The 16498-nt window shown below is 35.2% G+C and overlaps 1 protein-coding gene across 1 annotated transcript; it reads left to right on the top strand.

The window, feature by feature from the left end:
* Nucleotides 1–15194: 15194 nt before the first annotated feature.
* Nucleotides 15195–16121, top strand: LOC130850474 (olfactory receptor 140-like). The gene has a single exon (XM_057730064.1). It carries the CDS (start codon nt 15195–15197, stop codon nt 16119–16121), a length of 927 nt encoding a protein of 308 aa, XP_057586047.1.
* Nucleotides 16122–16498: the final 377 nt, after the last annotated feature.

Here is a 16498-nt window from a genome sequence, read left to right as displayed (position 1 = left end):
TCTTGTATACTTACACACTAATTCATGCATGCATTTGTCTTGGGTGATTAAGGAAGAATGTATCTAGATCCCACTTGCTTTTTATTGTGCCTTCCCCACCTCTTGTCTGAACATTATTAAGGGTTTATAAACAAAACGAATGCTGCTGTTGATAAGCTGCAAGAATGTACTTTAGAACATATATTTGACAGTTCAAAGTTTCAAATTAAAAATGTCAGAGACTGGACAATACTGAAACCATTTTAGGAAGGTGTTTTGAATTTTGTATGCATGTACTGACATTTAGATATGCCAAAATAATTGAAATAAAAAACACTAAGAAATAAAAACAACCAAAAACACTTTATTTACTATAAAATTTGTGTCTTAGTTAGAGATGATGATGAGTGGAGTACCATGGCAATGGACCAGAGATTCTGCTCCATGAATAATAAAGCAGGCTGAAACACCACAGGTACAAGGGACAAATATATATCCGGAATATATTATGACAAGACGCTCTCTCCTCCAGGGTGAGGAGTTTTAATGGAGTCAGCTGCCATAGGTGTTTACCTGGTTCCCCTAGAGAATTGGGCACTGTGAGGGAGGGAGTGATGAACTTTACAAATGGAACTTTAGACAGTCACCAGTGATAGTAGCCTGATCAGAATTGGTGAAAGGGGGATACTCTTGGTGCCTGGGCCTATGTAGACCATTTGTCTCTGCCACAGTGACCACATAAGTGGATGAAAAGTCTGACTGATATCACATTCTGATTAAAAGCATCTTTCCTTTCTACTAACTTTTGCAAGTATTGATTTTTTTCAAAGAGCAGGCAGCCTGACATGATTCTGTAATTGCAATTCTGTTTCCAACTACCCTACAACACGACTCCTTTTATGTATAAAGTTTATTAATCTGTTATTCTATTTCTTAGCTTTCTATTTTGTTAAATTAGTGTATCTATCCATGAGGCAATGCTATAGTGTCTAAATTACTGCCATGTTTCAGATACCATTGCCATGTAAAAAAATCACCACACAAATTTAGTGGTTTAAAACACCAACATTCACTGTATTGTTTCAGATGTTTTCAGTGTGACTGGAATTTGATGAGTTAAGTGAATACTTCAGGCTCAGTATCTCTTATGAGGTTGCAATTAGAAATTGGCTGAGGCTGAAGTCATCTAACAAGTTTCTTCAATCATATACCTGATATACAGGCTGGAAAGCCTTGAACAGTGGGGACTTAACTAGCAAGCACACTTTGAGGTCATAAGGGTGAAGCCCTAATGCAGTAGAACTGGTGTCCTAATAAGAAATGTAAAGTACTTCAGAACCCACTCTCTCATGTTTGCTTAGAGGAAAGGCCCTGTGAGGACAGGGTGAGAAGGTGACCATCTGTAAGCTGGGAAGAAAGACCTCACTGGAAACTAACCCTGCAGTCACCTTGATCTTGGACATCCAGCCTCAAGAACTGTGAGAAAATAAATGCTTGATGTTTTTAACCTACACAGTCTGTTCATTTAGTTATTGTAATGCAAGCCAACTAATTTGGTGACGATGGTGGTGATGATGGTGGTGATGGTGGTGGTGGTGATGATGATAAAATGTGACCTGGGTGTGGCGTACAGAGGTCTGAATTGAATGACCAGGATTAAATTCAGAAAAATCATGGCTTCTCATGCAATCATGTTGTTGATAATTTCCAAATCCAGAGATATTTGAGTAAGGAGACATCAGGTATTTTTGAATAAGAAATCTGTAATATTGCCACAAATAAGTGGTATAGAACTTCAACTTAAACTTTCTGTTAAGGATCAAAGACCCTTTACCAGTGTAATTGGACTCTAGGGAAACAGAAATACTCAAATATTTTTGGAAATTACTTGAAGTAGTATCTAAGCTAAAGCTCACTCCTGGGTGCCAGGATGACACAGGTTAGAAAGCTGACTGATGGTTGTTGACCTGAAACAAAAAGACTGTCAGACATTTCTCCACAAAGGTGGGTATGTTTGGGATCACCAAGAATTTCAGTTTGCGGCCTGCACCATGGAGAACCATGTGCAATTCTCTGAAAGGAAGGGAAGGAGAATGCTTTTACAGAGGGGAGCAGGGAGTTGGAGGTGGATTCCAGTAAAGAAACAGCCCATGGTAAAAAGGAATCTTCCTTCTTCCTGTTGGCCTCTGCTACATTGCAGGACATAACAGTTCCACCTCCTGGTCTCCCAACTCCATTTAATTAAGTATCTGTTTATTAATTTTTACAAAGTGACACATATTTACCCAACACTCATAATGGGCCAGTTCTGCCCATTGTGTAGTAGACTATGTAGGCTCTCCAGAGGTCATACATTTCCATATCGGGTCCCTAATGCTTGAGTAAAGTCATTACAATAAAGGACTGGGTAGAATTATTTGGAAAAAATTCTCCCTTTCCAAATTAGTAATCAAAAAGGAGCACCATATTTTTGTGCTACCAAAGAGATTTTACAGATGAAGGGAGGAAGCCTTATCACATTCCCAGGTAATTTATGTTTTTGGTTTAGGAACAAAAAGGAAAGACAGGCTAAATTGGTGTAGAAAATGGAAGATTAAAAAAATATTTTATTATTCATCTTTCTATGATTTTTTCTCAATATGAGGAAATCCTATGGGTTTGAGTCAAAGGATGAATTTGGCTATGGCATCTTAAGATCTTCATTTCCATGGGCAGGTCTCACTTGGAAAAAGAAATGAGATTCATTGAAGTAATTACACAGATCATTTAGACAAGCAAAACAATGTTTATTGTTTGCATTACTCTGTAACATGTGAGAATGTCAGCTATTCTATATAAGGAAAAGATAAAACAGTTTGGAATTTTGAAAATTTGAAACCTTATCATTAATCTGCCAGTATCAGAATATGCAATTTTAGAAATGTTGCTTTCCTTCCCTGGGTCTCAGATTCCTTGTATGTGCAATAAAGAGAATGAATTAGATAAGCTCTAATAAAACATTAATTCTCAATGTCAAATATTTTATTATTTGTTTACTTATTTGTAGATCAAATTCTGACTTCCATGTACTTGCATTCTCAGAAAGCTAACTTACAAAATAATATGAAATCCAGGATAGTTATTCTGCTTCTGGTGAAACATATCCAATTTCCAGAGATTTCTGACATTGGAGAGCTCTTAAATTAGGCAGCTAAGACCTTGCAACTGAAACAACAAAGACAGTCTTCTAGTTATCCTATTTACTGGTTACACCATCCTAGACACGTAAAAAAACTTTTCTAGCCTCAGCTTTTCTATGTGAATTGGGAATAATGTGTATCTCATAGTGTTATTTTGAGATTATATATGAAAGAGGATTACAAACAATAAGTGCTAAATTCATGGTACTTCCTTTTAATAGCAAATTTAGGGCAGATTAGAAATGGACAGGGCTAGTAGTGTCTTAATAACTGACTTAACAAAGTAAGGAAAATACCTATATCATTCTAAATCCTCCTGAGAGAGGAGATGGGAAATTCTCAAAAGAAGAAAGTGACACATCTTACAAATTCCCAAGTGTTTTTGAATCAATTTTTTTAATATTTTCATGAATTAGAATGAGAAACAGTCTTCTGAAAGCCTTTGTTGACAGATGGATGTTAAAGGAGGAGCCTGTTAACTATTTAGTAAGTTTTTACATGGGAGGTAATGCGGGGCCATATTAACAAATTAAAGAATAAAAACCATATGATCATCTCAACAGATGCAGAAAAAGTTTTTGACAAAATTCAACACCTATTTATGATAAAAACTCTCCAGAAAGTGGGCACAAAGGGAATCTACCTCAACATAATAAAGGCCATATACAACAAACCCACAGCAAACATTCTCAATGGTGAACAACTGAAAGCATTTCCTCTTAGATCAGGAATGAGACAAGGATGTCCACTCTTGACCCTATTATTCAACATAATTTTAGAAGTCCTAGTCAGGGCAATCAGAGAAGGAAAAAAAAAAAAAAAAAAACAGGAATACAAATTGGAAAATAAATAAAACTGTCATGGTTTGCAGATGACATGATACTATACATAGAAAATCCTAAAGATTTCACCAGAAAACTACTAGAGCTAATCAATGAATTTGATAAAGTTGCAGCATGCAAAATTAATGCACAGAAATCTTTGGCATTGCTATACACTAACAATAAAAGATCAGAAAAAGAAATTAAGGAAACATTTCCATTTACTACTGCAACAAAAAGAATAAAATACCTAGGAATAAACCTATCTAAGGAGGCAAAAGACCTGTATGAAGAAAACTATAAGACACTGATGAAAGGAATCAAAGATGACACAGCAGATGGAGAGATATACCATATTCTTGGATTAGAGGAATCAATATTGTGAAAATGACTATACTACCCAAAGTAACCTGCAGATTCAATGCAATCCCTATCAAAATAGCAGTGGCATTTTCCATGCATTTAGAACAACAAATATTTACAATTTGTATGGAAACACAAAAGACCCCAAATAGCCAAAGCAAACTTGAGAAAAAAAAAAAAAAAAAAACAGGTGAAGTAATCAGGCCCCCTGATTTCAGACTATAAACAAAGCTACAGTAATCAAGACAGTATGGTACGGGCACAAAAACAGAAATATAGATCAATGGAACAGGACAGAAAGCCCAGAGATAAAGCTATATGCCTATGGTCATCTAATCTATGATTAAGGATGCAAGAATATTCAATGGAGAAAAGACAGCCTCTTCAATAAGTGGTGCTGGGAAAATTGGATAGCTACATGTAAAACAATGAAGTTAGAATACTCCCTACAACCATATACAAAAATAAACTCAAAATGGAATAAAGGCCTAAATGTAAGACTGAGCAATATAAAACTCTAAGAGGAAAACAAAGGAACAACACTCTTTGACATAACTCACAAGATCTTTTTAGATCCACCTCCTAGATTAATGAAGATAAAACCAAAAATAGATAAATGGGACATAATTAAACTTAAAACTTTTGCACAGCCAAGAAAAACATAAATGAGATGAAAAGACAAATCTCAGGGTGAGAGAAAATATTTGCAAAAGAAGCAGCTGACAAAAGATTGAAACAACCTGATCAAAAAGTGGGCAGAAGACCTAAACAGAGATTTCTCCAAAGAAGACATACAGATGGCCAAGAAGCAATGAAAAGATGCCCAACATCACTAACTATTAGAGAAATGCAGATGAAAATTACAAATAGTTATCACCTAACACTGGTCAGAATGGCCATCATCAAAAAAATCTACAGACAATAAATACTGGAGAGGGTGTGGAAAAAAGGGAACCCCTTTGCATAGTTGGTGGGGATGAAACTTGATACAACCACTATGGAGAACAGTATGGAGGTTCCTTAAAAAACAAAAACAGAACTACCATATGACCCAGCAATCCCACTCCTGGGCATATACCCTGAGAAAACCATAATTCAAAAAGACACACACATTCCAATGTTCGTTGCAGCAATATTTACAATACCCAGGACATGGGAACAACCTAAATGTCCATCAACAGAAGAATGGATAAAGAAGATGCGGTTCATATACACAATGGAATATTACTCAGCCGTAAAAAGGAGTGAAATGTGGTCATTTGCAGAGATGTGATGGACCTAAAGTCTGCATCCAGAGTGAAGTAAGTCAGAAAGGGTAAAATAAATATTGTATATTAAAATATATATGTGGAATGTAGGAAAATGGTACTGATGAACCTATTTGCAGAGTAGGAATAGAGATGCAGATATAGAGAACAGACATGTGCCAGAGAGGGAGGGGGGAAGGGGACGGTGGGATGAATTGGGGGATTGAGACTGACATATACACTATCATGTGCAAAATAGTTAGTGTGAACTCACTGTATAGCACAGGGAGCTCATCTCAGTGCTCTATGGTGACCTAGATGGATGGGATGAGGGAAGAGGGAGACCCAAGAGGGAGAGGATATATGTATACATATAGCTGATTCACAATCTTTGTACAGGAGAAACTAACACAACATTGTAAAGTGACTATACCTCAATTAAAAAAATAAAAATAAAATTAAAAAGACCAAGAAAAAAATAAAGACTTGAGGTCAGAAAGTCTGATATGTACCTTCAGGTTTGCTCCTCACTAACTGTACATCCTGGGGTACAAGGCTGAACTTTCCTATCTTCCAACCACACCTAATTCTTTTAAAAAATATATTAAATGAGATAATTGAAATAAAATTCTTTGCACAATGCCTAGCATATATGAAGTACTCAATATTAGATTTCAATCATTACTTATAATAATCTCTAATCTTCAAAAAGAACTTTATAATTTACCAAACAATAACATCACTCAAGAGGAAAATAGGCTTAATTTCCTTAGTCCTTAACCATCTCAGAACATGTAAGCTTTTAGACACCACAAAAAGTGGAAACAGAGATGAAAATGTCCTATGTGAACATTTGACTTCAAAGCAAAATTTAAAGGATATTTTTACAAATTGATTAAATACTACCAAATCCCAAACAGAATAGAAAAGAAAAAACATGGTGAAATAACACACAGGATAAGAATATCTAGACTTTTATGAGACTTTTAGATTATCTCTCTAAAATGGTCTTCATTCTAATATGAAGAGGAAAATGTTTTTTAAAAAGTGAAATCATGACTTTCATACAAATATAAAAGGAACACATGACAAAGATTGTATTTAGTTTATTGGTTAATATTATATTAATGTTATAATAACACATTATAATATGTTACTAGACAACTACTAGTAACATATTATAATCAGTCAAAAGGAAAGGAACATTCTTAAAATTGTTCAATCAGGGAGGTGTAATAAATTTACAAATAAATTCAAAACTTTCTTTATGTTTAATGGTCAGGGAAATCAATCAAACTTCCACCAGAAAATATTAGCACTTCCATGAACAAAAATTATTTGACTATTTATCAGTTTTCTAAAAATTAAAGATTTATAAAATAGCTAAAATGCATTAAAAAACATAATTCTTATAGAATCAATAACTCCATGAGAGTGCTATAGATAACAAATATATTTCCATGAAGACACCCAATTATTTTTATACTACATTTCAGTATTTTATAATACTTTTCCTGATGAAAGTTAAATTTATTTAGCAGATATACATCAAAAGAAGCACACTTATTTAAGGGAAAACTATTTTATCATGTAGTTTTATTTTCTTTACAAAGATAAAACACAAACTTTCTGCATCTAATGGAAACCTGTCAAGAAACAGCACACTTAAAATGGGAGAATAAAAACAGTTCAATATGTTTACTTGTCAAGCTATGCAGAGAGTTGAGGGAAACTAATAAGGGATGATAGAGCACCCTGGGTCTGGTAACAGTAGGAAGCCGTCACCACAATAGGACCTGGGAGAGCAGGGGAGAGAGAGTTTTCAGGAACCCAGGAGATCCATCCAAAAGGGTTCTGCCTCAGTTAAAGACACCCAGCCATTGACAAACCACAGCAGGGAACCAGGACAGTACACACCCTGACAGTCCTTCTTCTCTTCTCACCTGCCCTCTGATATTCAGCTAGGGCTACCTCTTGGCCAGAAGGTAAGGGAGCTGGTTGGAGCAGAACAAGGAAGACAGCTGCTCAGATTGCAGAGAGTGAGAGATTTCAATAGGGAAAGGTAGTATATCTACTTATTGTTCCAACTGTTTACTCAGTTTTTCTTTTTCTTTCCTTTACTTTTCTTTTTTTTTTTTTTTTCTTTTGAAGAAAGAGAGTAAACACTATTTTTGGAGTTAGTGGGAAAATAAGAAAACCTATGGGAATGAAAGTCTTCCAACTTATTTATTCATTTAATTTTATTGAATGCCAGTGTGAGTCAGACTCTGAACAAAGTACTGGTGATAAAGAAGTGAAGATACATACAGGTCGATGTGTCAGACTTACTTAAGTGACTTTTAAATAGAAAAGGGGAGTGAATTAGACTTAGTCTGTGTATAAAGAGTGTGGAGAATCAGAATCATTAGTTGTACCTTTTTTTTTAATATTTAAGGAAGAGTTCTTAATATTTCTTATTGTCTGAGAAGCATTTAGGTTTATTGCATGGTGAGCTCCCTGTGCCAGGATGTCCTCCATCAAAAGTTCAGGGACCACTTGTCTGAAGCTGCGGAAGAAGGAATTGAGCATCCTTATAATAAGCTGAATAAATAACTACAGATTTCACTCTTTCTATAAAATAGAAAATGTAGCATGTTTCTTCTCCTCCTGCACACCATGGAAAAAGTAGCAGCTCTTATCAAAATGCTTTGGATTTACATGAAAATCCAAAATATACATTTCTCATCACCCAACTATTAAAAATACTGTCTTTACAGGTTAATTCCCCTCTTCTGACTTCATCATCAGCACTGAAATGAAAGAAGACAGGATTCATGTGACTGAATTCATTCTATTTGGACTTATACAGATTCCTCAGATGCAGAGAATTATCTTTTTGGTGTCCCTTGTCACCTACATTGTCACTGTCACAAGCAACTTGCTCACTGGTGACTATAATCTGCAGCCAGACTTTGGACTCCCTGATGTACTTCTTCCTGGCCTTCTTGTCCTTGATAGATGCCTGCTATTCCTCTTCTATAATCCCTAAAATGCTAGCTGATTTGCTCTCTGATTCAAAAGCTGTCTCCTTCAGTGCCTGCATCACACAGCTTTTTATTGAACATTTCTTGGAAGCATCAGAGGTGGTCCTCCTTGTGATCATAACCTGTGACATCTACGTGACCATCTGCAGACCTCTGCACTATGTGACCATCGTGGACCACTGCATAGCTTGCTTCCTGGTGGAGGTGTGTTGGGCAGTGGGGTTTCTCCACTCTATTGGACAGATTCTAGTTACTCTGGTCCAGTTCTGTGGCCCCAACATGGCTCACTTCATGTGTGACATTTCCCCCCAATACAACTTGTCTGCACTGATATTTTCCTTGCTGGTCCCTTGCTTGCTGCCAATTGTGAGGTAATCCCTGTGATTACTTTGTAATGTTGGTGGTATCCTGTGTGGTCACTCTGTGCTCCTTGAAGACTCACAGCTCTGCACAGAGGAAAAACAGCTCTGTCATCTGTAGCTGTGACTGGGAGCTACTTTTCCTATAGATAAAGTTATAACAGTTTTTAAACTCTTGTTACTCCCATGTTAAACCTTGTTATCTACACAGTAAAGAATACAGAAGACAAAAATGCCATTAAAATGTTGTTAAACATGAATGCAACATCAGATAACAAATGACCCACTATGAAGATTTTATTTCTATCATGATTCTTACATTGTTATATTTTATTACTAGAAAACCCTTCTCATACCTCTCTCCTGACACTAACAGCACCTCTGCAGGGTAGATATTATCATCATTATTCCCATTTCACAGATGGATAACAATGAAGTTCAAAGAAGTTCAGTAATTTGCCCAATATCAGAGTCAGAACTAGTATTCAGATCTGCATTCTTCTAGATCCAAATTTGATATTCTTTCAACTGATTCAAAGGATACCAGAAAAAAGATATTTCATCAGAACCTCTCTTGTTTTGTAGTAATTTTAAATCTTCCTTTCTAATTACACACTTATATAATACACCTGTATATGTAAGCACTTGGTTCTCAGAAAAATGTATGGCCTACTGGTATCTAGGATGGTGTGGAATATAATATAGAAAGAAGATGCTTCCCAGTACTCTATTGGCACCCATCTGATATACCTAATATTTAAAATTATATTGTATTTCTTGATTTGTTGGGTAAAAAATTGTCAGTGGTTATAAAAAATACTTGTGATGTATTTAAACTGATATAAAAATTTTAAAGTGTTCTCAAATTGTCACAACATTATAAAATTAAAATTTAATGTTCTAATTTTACAGAAAAAATGAACAATCTCAATGGTTAAATAATTAGGTCATAGAACATGAAAGTCAGCTTTGAGCCCAAGTACTCTTAATTCACATCCTGTGATCTTTACATCATACAGAATACCGTGGGGCTGGTATTTTATTGTGATTTGTTATATAAAAATGTTTTCTTGATTGTATGCCATAGGAAGTGATACATTATTAGATTACCAGTTATTAGTAGTAATTAAATGCAGATGTTTTTCAAAAGCACACAGGAAAATAAATTCATGAAACAATTTCACTCTTAGAAAGTTGGCTTTACACCTATTTCCTAGAATCTGGAATCCTCACTGAAAACTGCTTTAGGAAATTATTTGTGATGCATATAAATATTACACTACAGTTGTCCAAAGAAAGTATTTCTCAGCTAAACAAATGTCTCTTATGAGACCTTCTTGTGAATTAATTTTGGCTCTTTTCATAAATGAAATGTTACCAAAATTCAAATGTGTGTTTTGTCATAGATGTGTTTATAGTTTTCTCTTTTGACAGAAAGTTCCAGCCTCACACTTCATGGGTACCATACGTTTTATTGAAGAAATCAATGGATGCTACCATGTAAAAATATTTACCAAACATATCATTGTTAAGAAAACATGATGGAGAATATGAACACTAGCATCAGGATGAGGAGACATGAGTTTTGTCTCACACTATGCCATCTTCTTCTTTAACCTTAAACAGCTTTCCCAATTACTACAAGTAGTTTACTTAGGTAAACTGGAAGGTGTTTCCAAGTTCTGAGATTCTGCCCAAGCCAATGCATTTATTGCCATAAATATTGTTGTATTTGCTTCTACTTCCATTATAAGAAAAATTGTTGGAATTATGGGACTACAGTCCACCTCCTCAAAACTTTTCCATTCCTGGCAGGACATCTGGCATGAAAGATTCCATGAATTGAACTGAAACAATATGAACTCTGCTCTTGAGTGCTTTGTTACTTTGAGAACATATTTCTCTACCTATTGAAATGCATGAAGCTGCCCATAAAAACAATGTGGCCAGTATCTGGTTTTGTGAAATTAGTCCATGAATCTTTCAAAGTTCAAACCATCCTTCAACTAGTTTCTGATTAACTGTGATATGATCCTTATATAATTCCATCTGCTTTCATTCTGGTTTGTCCTTCAAGTTTGAAAATCTGTGTTGCTGACCCTCCAAGGCTTTAAACCACTATGTCCTTAGCTTTGCATTCTGGAAACAGACTTTCCTGGTATAACTAACTCCAGGAACTCCTCTCTAGAAAATTTATTTTTATGGACAGCCTTCATTGATTTGGACATAACCCCACTCTGTTTCCTTTTTGTGCTTCACTAGGGCTTGGGGAGCTACCCTAGAGAGGTGTAGGGACTCTACAGCCATCTCTCTACCCAGCACTGTAGCTATTTAAGTAGAAGTTAGGTGACCCCTCAATGGGGAATTGTGAATGGATTTCAGTCATTATGAGGTTGGGAATCATGACTTGTCATTACAGGCTAATTCTCTGATCTGACTCTGGCTTTCATTCCAGAGTTGAAAGATAACTTCATGACATTTTCATGATACCACTTCAGCAAAATTCATATCCATTATAGTTCTTTAGATAGTTTCAAGTCCTCATGCAGACTGTCTTTGGCATCTGCCTTCACAAATATCACACCAGCATTATAAAACTTGTATTAAAGTGGCCAGTCAAACTAGGTTTTCTTAAACTCTTCCTTCATGACGCATGCTGCTCACAATGACCACATTCTCTGGAGTCAACCCAGAGTTATGTACGATTTATTTTTCTTCTTATTAATGAAAACATATTTGAACATGTTGAGTGAGAGTTGATGTATATAGGAATATTTCTAAGTTGAATTGATTTAAATTTATTTACAAAATAATTTCAAACATCAGTATTTATTTATTTTAGGACATAATTGTAATGGGCCTTATAGTTGGTGGCAGCATAAACATGTCATGCCACTTTAGTTGCAAAATACTAATTTAAGTTGAGGATCCTGGTCCAGGATTTAGTCCCCTGGCTTCTTATTAACCCTTGGCAAATGACATTCTTATTATCTGTCTTATATTTGCTTGTTATTAATTGTAAATGTTATTGCCTGTTTTTTATTCCATATGGATATCATAGAATTAAATTCACATGAAAGAAATAAATGCACTTGGCCATCTCTAAGTATAATCGAAGAATAGAATTATTTTCGTCATTATCATGTTAATCCAATACCAGAATTGACACAAGAAAAAACTAATCTGAAGAAGTACAGTACACTTTTCCTGGTGTAAAGTGCCAGTGCTATGGTAGGATTCATAATTATCAATTAATGCATATATAAAGATAATACTTAAAACATAATTTGTGTAAATGGTAGATCAATTAGAACAGCAAATTATTATAAAAAATTAAAAAAATAAGATAGTTGCCCACCTAAATATTTAATTTATACAATACTAAAAATTAAGACCATAAACTCAAAAGTTATCGAATACTTAAATTCACAATCAGTTAACTATTTTTCTTTTCTTATCATAGTGTCTTGTCTTCATGTAGACTCAAGAAAGAGTTCAACATTAAAGATGAATACTATAAACATTCTCCTTTATTGTTCAGTTAACTTACATGAAATAATTGGGTTGTTAGCAATGTCTGCTAATAATGATGAAATACCCCTGTGGTCCTATTAGCCTCAGAAACTTTACAGAATTTGCCTGGAAACAGGATAAATATTTAAGGCTTATCCAAAGGTACCATTTATAAAACAACAAAGACACTTATTGTTGCTGAATTAGTTGGCATTTTCGAATCTTACACCTTTCCTTCTTTCTTGGTGAACTAACAGATGTCTGGGGCTGTCGCCATGGAGCTATGTCAGACAAGTTTACAGGTGAGATTTTTATTTTTCCAGGAAATTGCATTATCAGTGACTCTCAGGTTTAAATTCATCTTATAAATCATATAATCACCCTTCATCCACACCTATCTGACATTTAAATCCGCTTTTCAGCATACAAAACATCAAGAACGATAGACTGAAATACAATACAATTAATTTAGAAGTCAAAATGTTTGGGGTATTTATTTCTTATTGATATATATTTAAATCAGTTAGGATAATAATAAATTAGTTAGAATTAAATTAGTCCAAATAATTATACAATTCAAGTTTGCATCGAAACTTTTCTGCACTTTATAACTTAAGAATATTCCAATGATACTGCACAATTTTAATAACTACACATTAATCAGAGATGAATTATATTTTAATTATTAATTTCTATACTGTTGAACATTCCATGTTGTTCTAAATTTTCCACAGCTCTTAATAATTGTGTTAAACATAATTGTAAATAATGCTTTCTCCTTAAAAATATTTTCCATTAGAGTTTTTTCCTAGGAAGAGTATTGTAGAGCCAAAGAAAAATGAAAACCTAATTTCTATTTCTTCATAGTTATTTCTAAAGCACTTATTAGTTACATCTAACTCTTACTTTATGTACACTCTACCATCTTCTGATCTATTGGAGGATCCCACCTTGGAATAAGGAAATGTAATGGAGATGCTGCACTTTATTTCCACACAAGTATAAAATTTTCACCTTGGATAATTAAAAAATAAAGCTCTTTATCCATTTATCTTTGAAAAGAAAGACATATTTTGCAGAATACATTTTATTATATTTATGTGTTCTCTTCTCCTTTCTTTGGCAAATTTATATCCCCAACTTTCTCATTCTACTAATAATGCAGTATCTTGTAACCAGGAATGATGGATGATGGATGTTATGGGAAGATGGGAGATGAAGGATTGAGAATTCATGTAATAGAAACATAAAGGAGTGGGAAGGTCTTTCCTTTCATGGATGAATGAGCTGCTACTCTTTGGTAATAAAATTTCAGTCATTAAAGTCATTTAACAGGGACACTCTATTATTTTGTGTGAACAAATATACATTGATATATGCAGTAAATGTCTAATAAATATTTGTTGAATGAGTTAACTGGTAATAGGTACTTATCATAAGGAAAATATTTTATGTGTTTGTGTTAGTCTGTGTGTATATATATATATATATATATATATATATATATATGTATAGTACATGCATAGTATGTATAGTACATTATCTATCTTACCTAGCAAACAATTTTTCTGTTTTCCACATAAAATGTTTATTTTTAGAAGTTTGAAAATAAGGATTTCCTTTCCTTGACAGGTCCTCTTGTACTGAACACCCATGCAAGAGTTTTTTATCCAAGTCTACATAAGCTGTAAATTACTGAATATGACTATGTTAAATTGTATCTGGAACAGGATTTTGAAGAATAAAAGTATCAAATAATGAACACAGTAATTATCTTGAAAATAAAGTGACCCAGGAACATATTCTTTCATAGACATAAATAAATATTTTCGTACTTATCCCAAACTGTGTGTCAGAAACTATTTAACTGGAATGCAGCTTTCTTTCAAATGTTTATTTATGTTTCTCATAAAACAGAGAGTAATGATAAACAGAGAAGGACAAAAGGAGCACTTGAATCCCTCCTAGGTTTACAGTCTCGGAAAACAGTCATATTTTACCCACGGTGAAAGGCAATTCATCAAGCACTTACTCATCACCTAATAGGTTTCAGACACTGCAGACATCTTGCCAGGCACTATGGTAAGTGAGGAAACACAGGTGAATAGGTTACCTCTGTGTTCTGCTTGGTACCATGAAGAGTGTGCTGCCAATGACTCACACACTTTCCCTAAACTCCCTGCTTATAATAGGTACTTACTGATGGTGTCTCTCTTTCCACATTTAGAGCATTCAAATGTAAATTCTCATGGAAGAGGGAATAGCTCTTACCTCTTTGAGGCCACTCTAAACATACAAGATACATCTAAAAATTGCAGTTTGGAAACTCACAGACACAGTGGAGGTCTTGGAAGCATGGGACAATGAGATGACTTGGCAGAGTCACATGGAGTTGGAACAAGAGCAAGAATCCAGTTCTCATGTAGATAGTACAGCATTTTCTCAGAAAATTACACATCAAATGTTGTCCTCATAGATGTTTTACAGGGGACAGGTACTAGGTGTCTGAAGAGATGGAAAACATCACAGAGAAAATAAGAAAGACTTGAAACAAGTACTGGGACAAAAGTGCCAAAGGCATGCTCCACAGTAACAGTGACTGCACTATCTTTTTTCCAAAGGAATTCAGGCAAAATGCTTTCATGATTAACAGGTATCATTCTTTATTCCTTGTAGAAAATTCAGGCCCCAGGAAGCTGTTATGTCCTAAATGGATGTCCTCACACCTCCCAATAATGTGACTGAATTTGTTCTCTTGGGACTCACACAGAATCCACACTTGCAGAAAATACCCTTCGTTGTCTTTCTGTTCATTTTCCTATTTACTGTGCTGGCCAATCTGCTCATTATCATGACCATCTCCCTCAGCCCCACACTTTCTTCTCCCATGTACTTCTTTCTCACTCACTTGTCCTTCATAGATGCTATCGTCGCTTGTGTCACCACCCCCAAATTGATTATTGACCTGCTGTACCAGAGAAGAACCATCTCCTGGGGTGGCTGCCTGACTCAGCTCTTTTTGGATCACTTCCTGGGAGGATCAGAGATCATCGTCCTCACTGTCATGGCCTATGACTGCTATGTGGCCATCTGCAAGCCCCTGCACTACACGAGCATCATGCGACAGGGGCTCTGCCAGCTCCTGGTGGTGGTGGCCTGGATTGGGGGCATCCTACATGCCACTGTGCAGATTATTTTCACTGTGGACTTGACCTTCTGTGGTCCCAATGTCATTGACCACTTCATGTGTGATTTCTTCTCACTGTTGGAACTTGCCTGCAGCGACACCTACAGGCTTGGAATGGTGGTGGTAGCTAACAGTGGGGGCACGTGTTCGCTCATTTTTTTCCTGCTACTCATCTCCTACATAGTCATCCTGAGCTCCCTGAAATCCCATGGCTCTGAAGGACGACGCAAAGCCCTCTCTACATGTGGCTCCCACTTTACAGTAGTGGTGCTATTTTTTGGTCCTTGTATATTCACCTACACAGGTCCTGTGGCCACTTACCCTGTGGACAAATTAGTGACTGTGTTCTATGCGGTTCTCACCCCCATGTTAAACCCTATCATTTACACAGTGAGAAACACAGAGGTGAAACATGCCATGAGGATTTTATTGAAGAGGAGAGCTACTTAGGCTGTTAATTATCCAAAAAAGTGATTATATGTGTACTGCATTGGTCAAAGTTTCGTGGTTTTGTTTGTTCATTTTTCTGTAAGATGGAGCTAGTAGCATTTAGTTGTCTTTAACTTAGTTTGAAACAATGTTGGTAGGTTGTATGAGAGCTGTCATATCAGTGTATATTTAAAAAAAGACATCAACTATACCCTAGTTAAAAATAATAAAAGATAAATAAAAATTTAAAAAGACATCAGAATTGGTGGATTTTTGTGGAGTCATTTTAAAATTGAAAATGGAAGAAAAAAAGCAACATTTTCAGCATGTTATGCTTTATCTTTTCAAGAAAGGTAAAAATGCAACTGAAACACATACACACAAAAAATCTTTGTGCT

Source organism: Hippopotamus amphibius, chromosome 3 (assembly GCF_030028045.1).
Source record: "Hippopotamus amphibius kiboko isolate mHipAmp2 chromosome 3, mHipAmp2.hap2, whole genome shotgun sequence".
NCBI lineage: Eukaryota > Metazoa > Chordata > Mammalia > Artiodactyla > Hippopotamidae > Hippopotamus > Hippopotamus amphibius.
This window is presented reverse-complemented; position numbering and strand designations above follow the sequence as displayed.

What these genes read in the sequence shown, in the direction of transcription:
- LOC130850474 (XM_057730064.1), top strand. Translation starts at nt 15,195, where the DNA reads ATGGATGTCCTCACACCTCCCAATAATGTGACTGAATTTGTTCTCTTG.